At 41.4% G+C, this 20,693-nt stretch overlaps 1 protein-coding gene across 7 annotated transcripts in view; it reads right to left on the bottom strand.

Annotated features, from left to right (window-relative positions):
* Positions 1 to 2,354: 2,354 nt before the first annotated feature.
* The window catches only part of CACNA2D4 (calcium voltage-gated channel auxiliary subunit alpha2delta 4), a 577,533-nt gene continuing 559,194 nt past the window's right edge, over positions 2,355 to 20,693 (bottom strand). For 6 of the 7 annotated variants that reach the window (XM_033951433.1, XM_033951432.1, XM_033951431.1 and 3 more), the window contains 3 exons: positions 12,768 to 12,880; positions 11,662 to 11,744; positions 2,355 to 3,905 (listed from right to left, as the gene is read on the bottom strand). In XM_033951433.1, coding sequence (XP_033807324.1) covers positions 3,810 to 3,905; positions 11,662 to 11,744; positions 12,768 to 12,880 — 292 coding nt within the window. In that variant the 3' untranslated portion in view covers positions 2,355 to 3,809. The remainder of the gene's footprint in view (positions 3,906 to 11,661; positions 11,745 to 12,767; positions 12,881 to 20,693) is intronic. The other variant, XM_033951434.1, reaches the window with a different exon arrangement.

Consider the following 20,693-nt stretch of genomic DNA (forward strand, 5'->3'; position numbering starts at 1 on the left):
AAACTGAAATGAACTGCTTGTGGTTAAAGGTAACTGTTTTTGCCAATGAACTGTGGGTGAAAATCCTGAATGCTGCACAAGAATTTGCCTTGGAGTTTTGCTGAACTATAATTCTGCATAGTGCATAGGCACATTCTGACAAATAAAGCAGTGTTTTGGGAGTTTTGCAACAAGAGTTTTGCAACAAGATTTTTGTGTTTTTAGTGTTTCCTGAAAGTACTTTACATGTAGGGCTGATCTCAATACTAAGCAGTGCGCCTAGTGCAGGGGTGTCCAATGTCGGTCCTCGAGGGCCGCAATCCAGTCGGGTTTTCAGGATTTCCCCAATGAATATGCATGAGATCTATTTGCATGCACTGCTTTCAATGCATATTCATTGGGGAAATCCTGAAAACCCGACTGGATTTTGGCCCTCAAGGACCGACATTGGATACCCCTGGCCTAGTGCAATTTTGCCTGTGGCCACTCTTGCCTTGTGACCCTTGTCTTAGTGAAGGTGCAAGGCACCTGCTCTCCTCTATACCCCCCCCCACCACTCACTTCCCTGTACATCTGTTTTCTTGTAAATTTACTGATATTCTATCTGCATTATTTTCCCAGACACTTTTTCTGTTTTTTTGCTAAGCTTCTCCAAGTGCTCTGGTACAAAGCATTCTGAAAACTTCACGTACACATGTTGAAAAGAGGCAATAACAATTTTATTTCTTTTGCAGCTGTAGGGAAAAAGTTTTACTCCCCCCCCCCAATCTTCATTGCAGTACATTCTCAATGGTTAAACAATTTTGTATTGCATCACTTTTGCTATCAATCCCCACCCCATTTCAAGCTAATTACTCTGTGTATACTGAAGACAATTTGAAATGGAGGTTTTTGTGAGCTGAACACCATCAGTGGGTCACCCCAGGGAGAGGTTCCTAGGATTTTGAATCCTCTTTCGGTGTTAGTAGGGCTGTCCCTAAACAAACACAAACTGAAAAGGATGGGAAAAGAAGGGTCTAGTTAGTGTAAAGTAAAATTGAAAAATAATCGTAGTACTTGTGTTGGAGCCTTTTGTTGAGGGGATACTCCTTACTCACAGTCCCTCTGGTACTGGATAGGAAAAGCAACATCTGGCCTGTTATAAAGTTAAAAATAAATTGTATTACTCATGTTGGTGTCTACTATTGAGGGGATACACTTTACTCACAGCCCATCTGATAGAGAGCAGAACTCTATGACTCCACACCTCATGGTTCTCGTTGTTCTTCTTTTGGGAAAACCTGATATAAGATCTAAACTAAACTAAACTAAACCTTGGGTTTGTATACCGCACCATCTCCATAGTTGTGGAGCTCGGCACGGTTTGCAGGAATTGTAATGAGAAGGAACTCCATGGAAGGGCTAGATGAAGATCAGAGGGGAGAAGAATGTTAGAGGGCTAGGATGTCAGAAGAGGGGGGAGTGTTAGGTTTTGGAGAAGAGCCAGGTTTTCAGATGTTTACGGAAGGGTTGAAGAGCACTCAGGTTTAGAAGAGGGGAGGTAAGGTTGTTCCAGAGCTCGATGAATCTGAAGGAGAGGGAAGTCCCCAGTTTTCCTGGGTGGGAAATGCCTTTTAATGAGGGGAAGGATAATTTCAATTTTTGGGTAGATCTGGTGGCATTAAGATTTGAGGAATTCCAAGAAAGTGGAATTAAAGGAGGAAGGATGCTGTGGAGGATCTTGAAAGTTAGGCAGATGCATTTGAAGTGAACTCTGGAAATTATCGGGAGCCAATGAAGCTTGGAAAGGAGCGGTGAGACGTGATCGAATTTACTTTTTGCAAAGATAAGCTTGGCTGCGGCATTTTGGATCCGTTGAAGTCTGAAGGTTTTTCTTTGTTAGGCTTATGAAGATAGAATTGCAGTAGTCCAGTCTGGAGAGGATGATGGATTGGACGAGAACGGCAAAATGTTTTTGGTGGAAGCAGGATCTTACTTTCCTCAGCATGTGTAGGCTGAAGTAGCATTTTTTTACCAGGGAGTTGAGGTGGTCATTGAAGGACAATGTAGAGTCAATGATGACGCCCAGGACCTTGCTGGAGAATTCGAGCTGCAGAATGGAGCCAGAGGGCAGTGGGATTGAGGTGGGTAGCTGAGCTAAATTTGGGCCAAGCCAGAGTAGTTTTGTCTTGGATTCATTCAATTTCATTTGGACGGTGTGGGCCCAGGATTGGAGGTTCAAGATACAAGAGGATATGTTCGCTGAGAGATTAGTGAGGTTCGAGTCGGTCTCGAGAAGGATGAGGATGTCATCAGCATAGGTGTATATTGTTTCAAGGGGGGGATAAATGAGGAGTTTTAGAGAGGTCATATAAATGTTGAAAAGGATAGGAGATAAAGGTGATCCTTGCGGGACTCCACAGATTGGTATCCAGGGGGAGGATGAGGTGCCATTCCTATTGACAATGTAGGATCGGGAGCGGAGGAATTTTGAGAACCAATCAAGGACTGTAGAGATGATGCCAATCTCGGAGAATTGGTAGATTAGAATATCATGGTGAACAACGTCGAAAGCGGCAGAAAGATCTAATTGCAGGAGGACAGCGAACTTGTTGCGGAAGTGTTGTTGAACCTTGGAGATTAGGGAGGTCAGTAGGGATTCGGTGCTGAAATTGGGGCGAAAGCCATATTGGTAAGGTAGGCGAATGGAGAATTTCTCTAAATAGGATGAGAGTTGGGTCGATATGATGGTCTCGAGCAACTTAGTTAGGAGAGGGATGCACTGCTCTTCATCTCCTTGGGTGTGGTTATCTTTGTAGAGTTTTGGCCAAAATGATTTCAAGGAGCAAAGAGGAAGTGGAACTTTACAAAACTGCTATGGTTACAACCAGTAGCAAAACTCCTCACATCTAGCATGGTATCTGTTGTCAACACTTTCTCAGAGAGAAACCCAACTTGTGGTGGTTGTGTTTTATTCCCCGAGTCTCCAAACCTCTCACATCTATATTGTTTTGCAATTCCTTCCCCTATATTGTTTTGCAATTCCTTCCCCTCTCACTTACCCTCCTTCTTTCACCCCCTTACACTTCCCTTTTCTACAACCCTTCTCCTGTAACTCCCCCTCATGCATTGGTAATTCACTGAATGTCCAGCCTTCTTTTGATGTTGAACCGCCTAGAAGTCGTCTGACTATGGCGGTATAGAAAAATAAAATTATTATTATTGTAGAATGAGCAATTCTATCCCCTATTAGTGTGAGGGCTGCTTAATCCAAATAACTGGTTCACTTGGAAATAACCTGTACATACAACTTGCCCTATATAATACAAAGATCTGCTCAGTCTGAGCTAGTGATGGATGTTGTGCTTCTGACTGCTCCACTTCCAAGAAATGTCCAATGTTTGAGCAAACCAACACCCAGGTTTATTGCTACAACACCCACCTCTGTGCTCCAAGGGTAATCTTCATGACAAACTAGGTGCCAGAGCAGTTTGTTTTGGGTTGGTTTTTTTAATCAATCTTTAAAAAGAAAAGATTTGGGGATGTAACCAAATACAGGAGATGATAAGAAAAGACAGACATGGGTAAGGGGATGAGAAATACATGGAAAAGGCAGACACTGAATAAAAACATTTGAAGAGGTGAAAAGTTAGAAGAGCACAGATAAGGGAAGAACAAGACTGTGAACAAATAGGCCTTAATTTTTTAGCTAGTAATCTGAGGGCTAATCAAAGAGCAAACACTGAGGTGGAAGTTCTTCTTGCACAAATCACTTCTTGGTTGAATCTGCTGGAAATATGGATTCAAGCACTGAACTTTTTCATGCCTTCCTGTAAAGGCCTCAGGCTAGGTCATCGCATGAAAACAGCCGATGCTCCCACTGACAGAATTAACAATGGTAAGGATGCAGCGATCCCGATCACTCCGCCACAGTCCTGTGCATTTTCCTAGGACACAATATGGAAAAGGGAGTGGGAGAGAATAAAAGAACAACTAGTTATTTCTGAATCTAAAGCAAAACGTAAATGATGGCTTGATTTCAATAAGAGAAGATTTGTTCCAATACAATAAAGTCGACTGTCAGACTTCCTTTGGCGATCAAACCACATGGACATCAGAAATGGGTATGGAAAGCAATCTTTATTGTAAAAACCAACACAGACCACATTTTGGTAGATGCCTCCATCAGGGGTTGCCTATAATTATACTTCTGTTCTGTGTTCAGATACTAGCACAGTGCCGATCGGAGCTATTTTGAGTTACAGCAATGTTCTTGCGGTGGATTTACCTTGGACTGTAACTTACTGACACTCCTTGGATTGTATTTACAGCTGACCCCTGAAGCAGACATAGGGCTCCTTTTACAAAGGCGCGCTAAACCGCCGGCCGTGCTAGCCGCTACCGCCTCCTCTTGAGCAGGCGGTAGTTTTTAGACCAGCGCGAGGGTTAACACGTGATGAAGAGTCACGCACGTTAACCCCTCTAGCGCGGCTTAATAAAAGGAGCCCATAGTCTGTTTTGGGTCTTTCAATAAAAATTGTTTTCCACACCCATTTCTGAGGCCCACATACTTTGTTTTATTGTATTGAAAACGTGCTTTTTTTTTTTTTGGTACTTGACTTTTGAGTCCTTCTTTTTGTTTAGTTGGCTATGGAGAACCTACTCTTATCAGAGCTGTTTATATTTTTATGTCTGTAGGAAAGAAGCATTTGAGAATGATCTCTTGGAAATGGCACACTAATACTACTCTTAATTATTTCAAGAGCGCTACCAGACATACATAAGAATAGCCTTACTGGATCAGATCAATGGTCCATCGCCCAGTAGCCTGACTTCACGATGGCCAATCCAGGTCACTAGTGCCTGACAAAAACCAAATAGTAGCACTATTTTGGGGCAGTGAGGAATTTACTAAATGCAAAACCCAAAATACTCGCTGCACTTTTAAATTCTTTATAATTCTTTCAAATGTGGGCTAAAATGTCAACATGATAGGGCGGTTACTCATTTCTGGTAGAGTCTCACTATTTTGGAGCTTTAATATACAGTATAAGAGGAGAAACCTCAGATCCCAAGTTGCTGCCAGCTATTCAACTTCAGCCTACAACCATCCTATCACATTTTAGACCATATTTGAAAGAATTATAAAGAATTAAAAAGTGCAGAGAGTATTTTGGGGTTTGAATTGATATTTTCTCTCACACAGCCTGTATCTAACAATTGCTTGGTGAATTTGATAAATGCCCCTGATGCAAGACTGTTGTAGTTTACAAGGAAAGACTGTATGCAGTAGAAACATTCCCCCCAGCTTACACCTGTATTTCTTTCACCATGTTACAAGGCCAAACTCTTATTGCAGGAAGCCACCTTCTCCTGGTGCACTATTAGAAGGACTGAGAGAGAGGGGCTGTACTCAAAGCAACAGCAGGCGAAAGGTATAACAAAATCCTTGTGATCCTCATTTTCCATTTAGATTCCTTCTTTTTAAGGAGACGGTGGTTTTCAGTGTATTGTGTTCCTCCACCATAATCATTCCTCTTCTGCTGAACTTTACAAAAAAACATTCTGTAGGTGTCATAGTTACACATGTAAAGTGGAAATACAACATAGGCATATGAAGGGTGAACTTAGGGAAAGAGGCTTTTTTAAAAAAAAAAATTCTTTATTGATTTTTCAAACTACAAATGCGCAATAAATGATTTACATATTTGCAATTACATAATAAGCGCAACAAAACTTACAAATACTACGGCATAATGAAATTTCTCCCAACCTCCCAGCTAATAAACAAATATAATAAAACCTTCATGAAATTATTCATAAAATCCTTGAATCAATTCTAATTCTATTCCCTCCCCTCCCCCCAGGATGTGTATGTTTACTTGACTATAAAATTAAATTAATTATTCCTCTTTACAATATTTAGCAAATGGCTCCCAAACATCCATAAAATTCTTAAAACGTCCCTGTTGTATGGCCATGCAACGTTCCATTTTATAAGTATAACACAGGGATTCCCACCAGGAGGCTTTTAAAAAATTTGGCATGGCCATAATAAATTGTAATCTTTTTGTCAACGGTAAAACTAGTTTTCTCCCATCACTCTATGCAAGAAGGGTCTAGCCAGGTGTGTATTGAGCATCCTTTAGTGGGTGCCAAAGTAATTCAGGTGAATCATGTTAAGGGCAATGTTTACATATCCACTACACATATAAATGTTTAGAATACTAGCCTATCACAATAACACTCTTCCACCATAAAGCGTGCTAGGTACACTTTCACATCAGTATATATCCATTCATAGCAGGCAGTCGCAGGTAATCTCACAGGCCAAACATTTATGAGGATCTTAGGAGGGTAACCCCTTTCTTTTAAACATGAATAAAGATGTTCACTCTGTCTCTTATATAGAAAAAAATTGGGACACCGGTAGGGTGTGCTTCAGTGGTAAAGGGTAATTTCTTGAAAAAGCCAGAAATGTGTTTCTGTCTATGGATTTTCTAAACACTGTAATTTCAAAAGTTTCCACATATTTGGTTATCAGTATGTCTAAAAAAGAAATTTGGTGTGGATTGCTCGAAATACTAAATTCTATTTTAGGGTATCTTGAGTTGAGCCATGCATGAAATGATTCTAGAGTTTCTTGAGATCCCGTCCAGATGACAAAAATATCGTCAATGAAGCGCAGCCATGTAGACATGAGTTCAACAAAGGGGTTGTTCCTAACCCATTTCTCCTCAAATCTTTGTATATAAAGATTGGCTACAGAGGATGCCATAGTGGCACCCATGGCTATACCAGATATCTATTGAAAAAAAATCTGTTTTTAATCCAAAAATATTTTTTTTTTGCATCACCAGTGCCATTATTTAAATCAGAAAGTCAACAGCAATCCTTTTTGTATCTGAATGTATGGTTAAAAAATCTCTAATAATGGAAATAGCTTCCTATTGAGGAATCACTGTGTATAACATCTTAACTTCCAAGGCTACAAGGAAAGTCACCTCAGAAATGTTTGATTTCCGCAAGTTTCAACAAGAAATGAGAATAATCTCATAAATACGAGAAACCACTGGTCACAATTGGTCTGAGGAAAATGTCTACAAAGCTCTACAAAAGCTGGACAATAGCTCTAACAGGGAACCTCTGCTAGAGACAATAGGATGTCCTGGAGGATTAATCATATCTTTATGAATTTTTGTAGGATGTCGAACACCAGCACTCTGGGCACATCTACATTTAAATATTCAAACTCATGCTTAGTCAAAAATCCTTTCGTCCAGCTGAAGTTAAATTCTGAATGGTCTTAGGCAAAGCTGGTGTAGAATCATGATCTAATTCCAAATAATCTGTAGGGACCATCAAAAGCTATTGTTTCTAGCAGAGGTTCCTGGATGTGACGTCAGAGAGAGGTGACACCGACATGGGCAGCAAGTTTGTAATACTGCTTGCGCAGGAAAAATTGAAGGGGTGTACGTACGCGGTGGGTGGGGGGGGTGAGAGGAGGACGGGTGCTAGGGACCTTTACAAAGACTGTGCCTGGGGTGAACCGCTCCCCCCTGCCCCCTCCTTACTACGCCAGTGGTACCACTGTCATCTTTGAGGCATTTCTTGAACATCAATATCAGTACCCATTAGAAACTGTGACCCCTGAGGCAGGTGCTTTAGGCCGAAACACGGATCTGTGTCGGGTGCCAGGTTCTTTTTTTTGTTCTCATCTGGTAGACATTTTCACCTCATTAGGGCTCTGGCCTTTGATTTTATTAAGTACTTTTGGTTGAATTATCTTTAAAAGATTTCAAAGTGCAATCTCTAGAGCCTCTTTTTTTTATTGAGAGTTCGTGGTCCAGCCCAACTCTGAAGGATTGCGATCTGTGTTTCAATGTGGGGTTTTTTTTTCTCCTGTTCTTGTTTCTGGATTATTGTATATAGTGCATATTTGTATGGGAGGCAGGGTATAAACACAGGCAGAGCATGGGCAGGACTCCCAATGCATGTAACTTACAGAATACTGTAAGTTAGACACATCTTTGCCACATTTAGGTGCTTGCACTTACATCAGCTCACTGGCTGCTCTAAATGTGAGTGTCATACTGATTCCAGGTTATACTGGTATTCTGTAATGTAGTCCACACACCTAGGTTCTCTTCTAGGTTCCCTTACAGCAGGGGTGGGCAACCATGGTCCTTAAGGGCCACATTCCAGTTGGGGTTTCCACGAGGAATATGCAAGAGCTCTATTTGCATACAGTGGAAGCAGTACGTGCAAATCAATCTCATGTGTATTCACTGTGGAAATCTTAAAAACCCACCTGAGAGGTGGACCTCAAGGACTGTGGTTGCCTACCCTTGTCTTACAGAAAAGAGTTCTAGCAGGTGCCTCCTTTTACAATTTCCTCCTATGTAACTTGAATTGGACTTAGATGAGTGGTAGGGTTTCATTTCTATAATGTTTAGCCATGAGGATGCTGTCTATAGAGCGGTTTTAAGCTCAAGATAGATAATCTGGGGGGCAGAAAGCAATGTGTTAGAGCTGCTGACTGGGAGTCCCACAAAAAATTGCCATGGGATGCAGTAATCAGTGAGCATGCAAATTACTGCTACATTAAAACTGTGGCAATAATCCACAGCACATTGCCAAATGCCTGAGCCACGAATGCCTCGGGCATTGACAGAAAAAGGTGACTTTTAAAAAAGAAAATTGTTGTAGCAGTCTGCATCTGTCCCAGTCAACTTCCCCCTCCCATCCCCTGAACAATTACTAGTAGTCTAATGGCCCACCTCTCTTATTCCCCCACCCACAATTAAAAAATTTCCTGGTAGTCTAGTGGCCTATTCCGTCCCTACCCAGACCAAAACTCCTTTCCTTGCATAAAAAAAATTAACTGGAGTTTAGTGGCAGCCTCCCACCTTAGCCCACCTCTCCAACCATACGTTAGAGGAGAGGCAGAAGCACGGGATACAAAACAAATTGCTATCCCATGGTAACCAAATGGGAAGTTTTCTGCCTAAGTTCCATAGAGTGGTTTCTTCAAACATGACATCCTGAAGTACATGTACCATGGGTCTTTCAATACACACAAGAAAGTTAAGTTGACTAGATGTCACATATCAATTACAAAATGCAGCAATCCGCCTCCTACACAGCCTCAACTACCACAATCCCATCTCCCCAGCCCTCCGCGCTGAACACTGGCTTCCAATTAACCAACGCTGCGCATTCAAGGCCCTGGTAATAGCGCATAAAAGAATAGACGCCACCACCCCTGCCTACATAAAATCCAAGCTAACCCTGTACACCCCCACCCGTTCCCTCCGATCGGAAATGGAGAAATGCCTATGCATCCCCCCAGGAAGGTCCCTCCTGTCAGAAACCGCCCGCAAACGCTCCTACAGCCACTTCATCCCCCAACTCTGGAACCAACTCCCCCCCACAAATCAGATTACAGAACTCATTGATGACCTTCCAGAAACCGGTAAAGACCTTCCTCTTCAACTAAAATTTAACCTAAGTCTACGCCTCACCACCCTTATTTCCCTCTCTCTCTTCTCCATTCTAAACTTCTACTTAAATTGCTGTATAGTCCATTCTTAACCTGTACTTAAATTGCCGTATAATCCTTATACTTAAACTACTGTACACTTCCCCCTCCCCATTCACGGTTTCGGCAATCGCGATTTCACATATTCGCGATTTATTGGGGAAAGGGAAAAAAAGAACCCCCCCCCCACAGTTTAGCTTCCCCCCCCCCCCCCCAGCATCCTGGCCTTACCTGGTGGTCTAGCGGGTTTTCAGGGCAGGAGCGATCTTCCTACACTCCTGCCCCGTGTAGATCGCCAATAGGAAATGGCTGTGGAGAGTTCCCGTCGTAGTCTTGAGAGACTACGGGAACTCACGGCAGGAAGATCGCTCCTGCCCCGAAAGCCCGCTAGACCACCAGGTAAGGCCGGGATGCCGGGGGGGAAGGCAGGAGGGAGGCGGGGGTGGGTCAGAGCCGAACCTGAAGATATTTGCGGTATTTCACCATTCGCGGTCCGTCTCTGCCCCTGTCCCTCGCGAATCCGAAGGGAGAAGTGCATAGTCTTTGTATTGTCCAAATGTGCTCCGCTGTGAATGTTTGCTTGTAGGCCGTTCTGAGCTACTGGGAGGACAGGATAAAAATCTAAATAAATAAATGTTACTAGACAGTTTCAAAATTGATATGTGCGGAAGAATCAACATTAGCTGTTGTACATTGTGGTGTTTATGTGTCCTGTATCCTGCCTCACTTATATTTTGTAACTGCAGGAGCACAACACAGAGGTGAGAATGTCCCTAATCAAAAGAATTTCACATCTAAGCCATTCATTGCTTGAATGAACATCAGCAGTGGACAATTAGCCTGGCAAGTTACCTCACCTTGAGTATTGTGTTCAGTTCTGGCTGCCATATCTCAAAAGAGATATAACGGAATTAGAAAAGGTTCCAAACAAAAGCAACCAAAATGATAAAAGAGATGGAACTCCTCTCATATGAGGAAAGGCTAAAGAGGTTAGGTCTCTTCAGTGTGAAAAAGAAGCAGCTGATATGATTGAGGTCTACAAATTCCTGAGTGGTGATGAATGGGTAAAAGTAAATCAATTTGCAATTTCAAAAAATGACAAAGACTAGGAGACACTTAATGAAGTTACATGGAAATACCTTGACAACAAATAGAAGGAAATATTTTTTTTTTCACTGAATGAATAGTTAAGCTCTGGAACTTGTTACCAAAGGTGTAACAGTGGTTAGCATAGCTGAGTTTAAAAAAGATTTGGACTAGTTACTGGAGAGAAAGTCCATAGTCTGCTATTGAGACAGAAATGGGGGAAGCTACTGCTTGCCCTGGGAATGTTGCTACTATTTGGGTTTCTGCCAGGTACTTGTGACCTGGATTGGCTACTGTTGGACACAGGATACTGGACTAGATGGACCATTGGTCTAACCCGGGATCTCAAAGTCCCTCCATGAGGGCCGCAATCCAGTTGGGTTTTCAGGATTTCCCCAATGACTATGCATTGAAAGCAGTGCATGCACATAGATCTCATATATATATTCATTGAGGAAATCCTGAAAACCCGACTGGATTGCGTCCCTCAAGGAGGGACTTTGAGACCCCTGGTCTAACCCAATATAGTTATTCTTATGTTCTTAAAATACATTCAAGCAAAAGTGAAAGGAAAGCAATGCATTCAAGAAATGCAAAATTCAGAATTTAGCAGTTTTAGATTATTCTGATGGTGGTTTAAAAAAAAGAGAAAGAAATATGTGGCAATGGGTATTAGATATTCAGGTTCACCGAGCAGGTCTACGAGGGCTTCACATGTCGCTACACTATGTCATCAAGGCCAGGACTCATACATTGGTTTCCCTGAGGATGCTGGGAAGAAGTAATGAGAACCGCATGATCTAATATGTGAGAGATTACTTTCACAAAGAGGATAAGAAGTACATGTGTCTTTCATTCCCAGACAGCTTCACCGCTAAGCATTTTGGCTAAGATCATGTGTGGCATCAGCTCCTGGTTTTGAACTGTGGAAGAAGACCCTTTGCCCTTTTGGATGACATTGACAACTGCACTCCTACCTAACCTCAGTGGTTATATGCTTTGTAATGACCAGTTCTTAAACATAAGGATTAAATCTCCTTTAAAAATAGTTTTTTCTCTGTCAAAGAGCTGCTCACCTCAGGATGGAAGGCATGACAAGATTCTGGACGCCGGCGCAGTTTCTGGGATCGCATCCTTTGACACTTCTCCGATGCATTATCTGCACTACTGTCAAGGTCAGTAGCATAATTTAATGAAGAACCAGACCAAACACAGGCAGAAAAAATTGGACTAAGGCAAGATTTAAACAGGTACTTTCAGACAGAGGAGAGTGTCTGTTCAGAAACTGAACATTGATTACTTAGTAGCTGAATACAGCAGAGGCTACCCAAAAAGTGAAGTTACTTACCTGTAATAGAAGTTCTCTGTGGACAGCAGGACATGGCTTCTATTGGATGGAAATATTCTCCAATAGCCCATAAAGAGTTTTTTTTCCTCAAGATTCCTTTGAGCATGTGCAGTAGGTATCCCTGCTGGGCAAGCCCAGGACCCCCCTCTTCCTGCCTCAGTCATTCCCTAACTAGGGACGGATCATCTGAAAATTGGTTAACTTAGTCTGCTGCCCATGAAGAACTTTGCTTTACTACTACTTATTATTATTTCTATAGCGCTGCTAGAACATAAGAATAGCCTTGCTGGGTCAGACCAATGGTCCATCTCGCCCAGTATCCCATCTTTGCGGAGGCCAATCCAAGTACCTGATCCAGAACCCAAAATAGACGGCTGAGGGGAGATATGATTGAAGTCTACAAAATCCTGAGTGGAGTAGAACGGGTACAAGTGGATCGATTTTTCACTCCGTCAAAACTACACAGACTAGGGGGACACTCGATGAAGTTATAGGGAAATTTTTTTTTCACTCAGAGAATAGTTAAGCTCTGAAACGCGTTGCCAGAGGATGTGGTAAGAGCAGATAGCGTAGCTGGTTTTAAGAAAGGTTTGGACAACTTCCTGGAGGAAAAGTCCATAGTCTGTTATTGAGAAAGACATGGGGGGAAGCCACTGCTTGCCCTGGATCGGTAGCATGGAATATTGCTACACCTTGGGTTTTGGCCAGGTACTAGTGACCGTGAAAACGGGCTACTGGGCTTGATGGACCATCCATAAAGGGGCCAATATTGGCATATATGTAGTTTATAACCAATAGGACTCAAGAAATCCCTTGAAGCACCGAACAGGATACATTTGACTTCCTTAGCTTCGAGCAGAATAGGTGGGAAGAGGCTGCAGTCGCAGCTCGAGTCCGTGACCAGGAGAAGAAGGTTACTGTTGGCGATGTGTTGCACCACAAACATCCTGTGGAAAGAGGAAAAAGCTACAGTAACTGGCCATAACGGTAGCCAATAGATATATTCGGTGCCAAGTCCTTGCCTGGGAGGTGAAGCTGAGATCCTCTAAATCAGGAAAGACTGGTTTCTGTTCAATTAGAGCTCCTTTTACTAAGGCGCGGTAGGGCCTGAACGCGCAGAATAGCGCACGCTAAATTGTCGTGCGCGCTAGACCTTAATGCCAGCATTGAGCTGGCGTTATTCCAGAAGCGTACCGCGTGGGTTTAGCGCACAGTCCTTTCGTGCGTGCGCCCAAAACGCTAGCGCACCTTAGCAAAAGGAGTCCTTCAATTTTATTTTAATGTATTGTTTTACAAAACAAATCTTAGCGTACAACTTATTAAGAATATTACACTGCTAACAAAATTCATCGGCAGTAGGGCTAGAAATCTGTTTTGTTCTTTGTACTCATTATTTTCAAATTGTAACAGGAAAAAAAATTTTTGGATCACTTACAGGGGAGAGGCAGGAGGGAAATGCTGAGGGCTGCTCAGGGGATGGGCCTAGGTACAGAGCCTGTGAGCTGCAGGGAGATGAGAGACAGAAGAGTCTCCAGCAGGAAGCATTGTACATAATAGCATCTCTAAAGGGAGCAGAGAAATCAAGGCAGCATCAGGAATTGGTGAGAAAAATCAGGGTTTCTAGGTCTGCTCTGGAGTTTGTGTGTAGAATGGATATTTTTGAAATAATACTTCCTGTAAATGGTTGATTTCATGAGAAAAGCTGCAAATTAAACTTGCTTATGAGCTGTTGAATTGAGTTTATGTGAGTTGTGGGTCAAGAACCTATCTGATACCTGCTAGCCCTCGTGATTTCTTGAGATTTCTAAATTAAATATGGAGTTCTATTTCAAAGGAAAATTGACGAAAACTTTTAAAGTGTGTGTCAGAGTTTAAACTGGATTTTTGTGACTCCTGTTGCCAAAAGGAGGTGTTAAGTACTGGGCAGCAGAGTTTTGGGGCTAGATTCACTAAAGATAGCGACTCGATTGCTGTTGGCCGACTCTCTGGCCAATTTTCCAACAGCGATTGATTCACTATCAAGTTATGGTGAGATGTGTACCTGGCACCCTTGATGTGAAGTTCACAACAGTGCCTCTTAGGGCGCCCCCGCTTCTGGTACGTCTGTGTGTCCAGTCCATTAAAAATGCTGGCCCCTCCTACATGCAAATTAGACATCTAGCTGGACCATTTTGGAAAAAAAAATAAAAAATAAAAAAAAAGATATAGATCTTGCTGGTTCAGTTGGAAGACCGTATGTTGATCAAATTGAAGTAGGGGTGGGTGTGAGGAGCAGGAGGCAGAGAGAGTGATGAAAGCCAGCTGCCATGTCAGATTTTTGGTGGCAGTCGCCACCCTTCTTCTGCACTGGCTTATCTTATCAGCTCTGTGGCCTCCTTCCTGTCAACTCTGGCTGGTGTTCCAGCTGTAATTAAATGACTTTGAAGGCTCTGGATCCGCCACTGAGCTTGGATACCTTCATGTGACAGGGTCATCAGCTCAAAGACGGACCTCGGCCCTTCTGCCTCTTGTTATCTTTTACAGAATGTTTGGTCAACAGGAACAGCATGAGATATAATCCCTCAGCCTTTATACAATCTATACAACTAGTGATTCAGTATCACTATCCACCAGCAAAGTGAAATCTGCAGATGCTCCCTTCACCCATGAAACACCTGCTCCCAGGTGGATCTGTGTGTCCAGTATATATAGTTAGAAAGAGGTCCTGCCGATCATGTACACGTCAATCAAAGTTTCCAAGTTTATTAGTTTTTTCTTATACCGTTTATTCCAAGTGTCTACTCTAGACAGTTTACAATGCAGGCGAGCCCCTCCTTCTCAGTTTAAATGAGATGTGCACAGGTGGAACCCAATTGCAAAGAAACTTCCTTAGTTGCATAATTTTGGAGTCAAATTAAAAATAAAATACAATGGAAGCATTTCTCTGTAACTCTTTGATCCATTAATCAGAGCTTCATGTTTTATGTTTGTTAAAATTTGATGCATACGCTTCTAACATAGTTTAAAAGCGAATTACAAGTATTATTATTTGGTTTTTTTGTAAATCTTTATTCATTTTTAACACTTTCAATAAGTGGAATACAGGATAAAAAACATTTTACGCTTTAAACTTCACTTAATATTCTTGCAAGACACAAACAGATTAATACCCCTCCCCCCACCCTACCCAACATTTATCATTACATTCTTTATTAAATTTCCAGAACTTATAAAAAGTGCGCTATAACATACATGTCATAACCATAAAATTTTTGGATGCCTGAGGCGCTTCTTCGTCCGTTTCTAAGTTTTGATCGGAGACGTTACACCCTGAGGTAGCTGTAGAGTGAAACGCTGGCCACCGTCGGTGTACCGATCATTTAAAGCTAAGTAGTGATAAGATATATTTTTTTAATCTATCATTCAGTATTTCCATTTAAGAACTTTTTAATAGTGCAGAGTTCTTGTTATTTCAGGAGGTTTTTTAGCCAATGAGGTGAACGCCTTACCACCGCTATTCCACCATTGTGGAGGTGGGAGGGCCCTTGTCTGAGGCTTTTTCCTCCGTTGATTTCTACATTGAACCTGCACTTGTCTTCATTCCATCTATAGACAACTTACATCCGACCATCGTAGAAGTGTTTCTCCATTACAATTGTGTTTCTACTATATCTGTATTTTGTGGCTATATAACCATAAAATTAAGTATTTATAGAAATTCAGAAACGGTTTATCAAAACCCAAAAAATACCCTCCCCCCCTGGAAAGATCAGAGATTCATTTAAAATATATATCTCCCCTCCCCTCCCTCCCCTGGATGTGCAATTAATATTACAGCAAAAATCAAAACTATAATAATTCTACAAAAGACCCATATTAATTTGAAATTTTTTGTGTTCCCTGACAAGTCAGCATTCATTTTCTCATATTTATATATTAAATATAAATTTGCCCACCAGAATGCAAAATTAAGACGGTACCAATTTTTCCAGTTGCGTGTAATCAACTGTACAGCTGTACCCGTCATAATTAAGAATTACAAGTATTAAAAAAAGGGATAACAAAAAAAATTTGCACATACCTTTACCAAGGCAAACAGAGTTACAGAGCATGAAGGGATAGTGGGTAGAAGTATCTAATTTTAGAAAAAGGCAACGTGGAAGGATCACCTAATGGGAGGGGACTAAAAAGCAGGAACAAAATGCTACAAACAGGAAACCTGCAAAAATGCATTCGATTTAGTGAATTTTACTTTTCTCAAAAGAATCTTTGAAAAAAAATGTTTTTTTCAAGAAACTTTTTAAATTTATCTAGCGCAACTTCTCCTCTGATATATCCGGGCAGTGAATTCCATAATTGAGGCGCTGCGACTGAAAATATGCTAGCGGGATCATCACGCGCTAACCCCCGCCCTGGCCGAAAAATGACCGCCTGCTTAAGAGGAGGCGGTAGCGGCTAGCTCGGCTGGCGGTTTAGTGCGCGCTATTACGAGCGTTTTACCGCTAGCGCGGCTTTGTAAAGGGAGCCCTTAGAGATGATACAGAACAAAGATTATGCAGTGCCTTTTTTCTATGTCCATTTTTCATTCTACTTTTCTGAGGAGAAATGGCTTCTTCTAACATGATGCTGCCCTGAGCCAGCTTATTCATTAGCACCTCCTCCCCATGACCCAGTAGCTCCCTTCTGTCTCAAACCCCATCCTCACTGCTTATGATAAAGAGTGACAAAATCCTGAATCAGTATTTCTCCCTCCCTGCTTGAGGGAAGATGCTGGACTGAGATTATGGTGCCACGAGCAAGTGTCTCACCTGGTTCGTAGGCCGACTGGCCCTGCTGCTGCCCGAGTCTGTAGTGATAATCTCATAAAAGAATTAAATACTAATAATTTAATACTTAAATAAGTCTTTTTAGTGTCAATTTAAGTCAATTTATTCATTTGAGGAGTTTGGATGATCTGCAATCTAGTGCTACCCAATTCAGGGAAAGACATTTTTCGATTCGATTCAATTTGGCCTATTCACATTTGGAGTACTGAGATTAAGCATCAAATTAATGCGTCTCAATGGCCACGAATTTGGTCTTGGAGGATGAGATGTACAGTGTCTGCATCTATGAGACAAACCTGGTTTTTTCTGTTACATAGAGCATTTTGGACCCTGGTTCGTTTACAGAAGTTAGATAGCTCTAAATCTAATAGATGCTGGCACTGTCATCTTGAACCTGGAACATTTGATCATTTGTTATTCTATTGTCCATTCATTCTTGCTTTTTGAAAATCAATATGGGGTCAAATAAATAATGTGTTAGAAAATCCAGTGGCATTATCCTATGACGCTGTATTGTTTGGCATGTCTGTTTTTACTGTTTGAAATATTTTTATTAATCAGAAAAATTATTGAACAGACAGTACAGGCAAGCAATCAATGTTTGGCATGTCAAAAGCCAAATATCCTCCAATAATAATAGGCTTTTGCTCATTATGACAGGGGTTGCCATACAACAGATTACAAATAACTGGAAAAATTGGAAGAGGCTGAATTACAGTTTTTGGTGGAACTCTTTATGCCACATATTCAAAATGGAAAGGATAATTACTATACAGCAGGGAAATTTAAAAAAATTTCAGGTTATTTGGGAGCCATTAACAAAATATTGTAAACACTGAAAGTACTCTATAGAATAAACATTAATTTTTTTCCCCCTTTGGTTCATATACGTCCAGGGGGGGTGGGGGGGATGGGAATATTTTATGGTTTCTCTTACTTATGAATAACTATAGGATACAAGGATCTTACAGATCATGCGGCCGTTTCTCTGCACCTACTCATCTCTGCTCCTCGCAAAGAATCCTCCTCTTGGAGACTAAATAATACTTTACTCTTAGACACTGAAATAGCTGAAAAAATCAAATCCTTTACTACTGAATTCTTTGAATTCAATTCGAAGGATCCTGAGGTCTGCCCTTCCATTGTCTGGGAGGCTTACAAAGCTTCAATTAGAGGCGAATTGATTAAATTTGCCTCCTGGAAAAAGAAACAATCCATGCAAAAAGAGAAAGACTTAGAATCCTCTATCAAAACACTAGAGTTACAACATATGTCTGCCCATTTACATGACCCGTCTATACAACAACGTATCCAAAACCTTAAATATGAATACAATACTTTGGTTTCGTGTACAGCTAGGCGAGATATTTTTATCTCAACCTCAGGTCACTACATGGGCGACAACCTTATGGGTCGTCCTTTGGCCAGATATCTTAAAAATAAATCTAAACGTCTGCACATAACAGCTGTTCATGACCCACTAGGGCAGTTGGTCAAGACTAGATCTCTGATTTCTTCTCAATTTGAACAATTTTATGCTACCTTGTACAAATCCAAACATTCTGCCTCTGATTCTGAGATAGACTCCTTTCTTGCTACTCCGGTTCACCCGTCTTTATCAGATTCTGTAAAATTGGAGCTTGACTCTCCTATAACTATATCTGAGATAGAAACTGCAATTTCGTCCCTGCCCAATGGTAAAGCCCCGGGTCCCGATGGCTTCATTAACGAGTTTTTTAAACAATTCCGAACTCTTTTGGCCCCCCACCTTCATAAGTACTACGAATTTCTTCACTCCACTCCGGATAAACAATTTAATTTTACTGAAGCTACTATTGTTGTCATTCCCAAGCCTGATAGAGACCCCACTCTGGTTAAAAATTTTCACCCCATCTCTCTCCTTAATTTAGACTATAAGATTATGGCAAAACTTCTGTCACTGAGACTAAACAAAGCTATCCCTTCTCTAATCCACAATGATCAAGTAGGATTTATTAAACAAAGATACATAGGTGACAATCTACGCCTCTTCCACCATATTAATGCTCATGATAAAACTCTTTCAGATCCTGTAGTTGGCCTGGCCATTGACGCTGAAAAGGCCTTCGATCGCATGGAATGGCCATTTCTTTTCCGAATCTTGAAATGGTATAATTTTGGTCCATTCTTCACGGAGTGGATTGAAACCTTGTACCATCAACCCACAGCCCGCATTTTAATTAATAACTCCCTTTCTAACAAGTTCTCACTTCACAGAGGTACTCATCAAGGCTGCCCACTTTCACCTTTATTATTTAATCTGGCTCTGGAACCTCTCCTTTCTGCCATTCGTCAATGCCCCAAAATTAAAGGTATTTCCACTTCCACTCGTCACATCAAGTTAGCGGCATATGCTGATGATGTCATTCTCTTTATTCGTGACCCTGCTGACTCCCTTCCTGCTCTCGTTAACATCGTCTCTCAGTACTCCCTCCTATCTGGATACTCAGTCAATTGGGAGAAATCAGAGATTTTTCCTCTTAATGATCATATTTCTCCCTCAGATCTCACTCAATTCCCTTTTCCATGGGCTCATGGGGCTGTGAAGTACCTGGGTGTTTTAATTCATAAAGATCCAATTCATGCTCAAGATCTAAATTTGTCTAAAATTAAAAACTTAGTCCTAAGCACAACAGCTCGCTGGTCTCCACTATATCTGTCTTGGTGGGACAGGATTGCTTCTATTAAAATGACTCTTGCCCCTCAAATAAATTATACCCTTTCAATGCTCCCATCTTTGTGTAGAAAAGCATTTTTTCATTGGCTGAATAAGAAAATATCTGAATTTGTTTGGAACAAAAAAAAGCCTCGTATTGCTCTCGCTAAATTGAAAGCTTCTAAAGTTCATGGTGGTTTAAATTTACCAGATTTTTATTTTTACTATATTGTATCAATGGCCAAATATGGAGCTTATTGGATCACTGATCCATACCCCCAGGATCCTCCAGCCTGGTTCGAGATGGAACGCTTTATATGTACACCTTTGCATGTTTCTTGCTTGGCAACTATCCCAGTCCCTAGACAATTGAGGAAATATCCCTTGTTGAGTGCAACGCAGCATGCTCTTCACTTATTAGATGAGATAGCAGAAATTTCAATTAAAGGCAGCCCATTCATGTCCATTTGGAATAACCCCAAACTTCAAAAAAAAGGGAAGTAATTTTCATGGAAAAGATGGCAGCGGGCTGGGTTGTGGTTTCCTCATCAAATAATTACTCTAACTACTCCTGTTCCCTTTGAAACTCTCTGCTCTACCCATTCGTTACCTCCTTCTACATATTCTCAATGGCTTTCCCTTACTGGAGCGATATCCTCTCTGTCTCTACGATTTGATTTTGGGTCATCCATTCACACTATACGCCACTGGTCCACATTGGCTATATCGAAAGGTAAAGCAATATCTTTATTTTAAGAGACAATTCCTTTACCTTCTCCTCTCATTCAGTGAAACACTGGGACTCTATGCTGACAACACCGCTCTCTGATATTGACTGGGACCTATTTTGGACATCGACGAATCGTCCTCTATTATCAGCCAGAGTTTCCCAGTCAATGTTCTTCATCATGTGGAATGCAGTATGGATGTGGAAAGCTAACCTAAAACAGGACTCGATATGTTGGAACTGTGCGAAAGAATCCGGAACTCTTGATCATATGCTTTTCCACTGTACTCCAGTCCACTCCTTCTGGACTCGCATTTGGGATACCATAAAACACACTACTGACTGCTCGACTGAAATCTCCTTGGACATTATAATTCTTCGATCTCAACATCCATGCTTTGCTCTTTCGAACTGTCCTCCTAAACTTATTGATACTATGTTTGTGACTGCCCTTATGCACATCTTGAAAAATTGGAAGACCTCTTCGCTATTAGATTACACCTTTTGGTGGAACTCTTTAAGCATGTATCACA

The sequence above is a fragment of the Geotrypetes seraphini genome, chromosome 7 (genome assembly GCF_902459505.1).
Source record: "Geotrypetes seraphini chromosome 7, aGeoSer1.1, whole genome shotgun sequence".
Taxonomy (NCBI): Eukaryota; Metazoa; Chordata; class Amphibia; order Gymnophiona; family Dermophiidae; genus Geotrypetes; species Geotrypetes seraphini.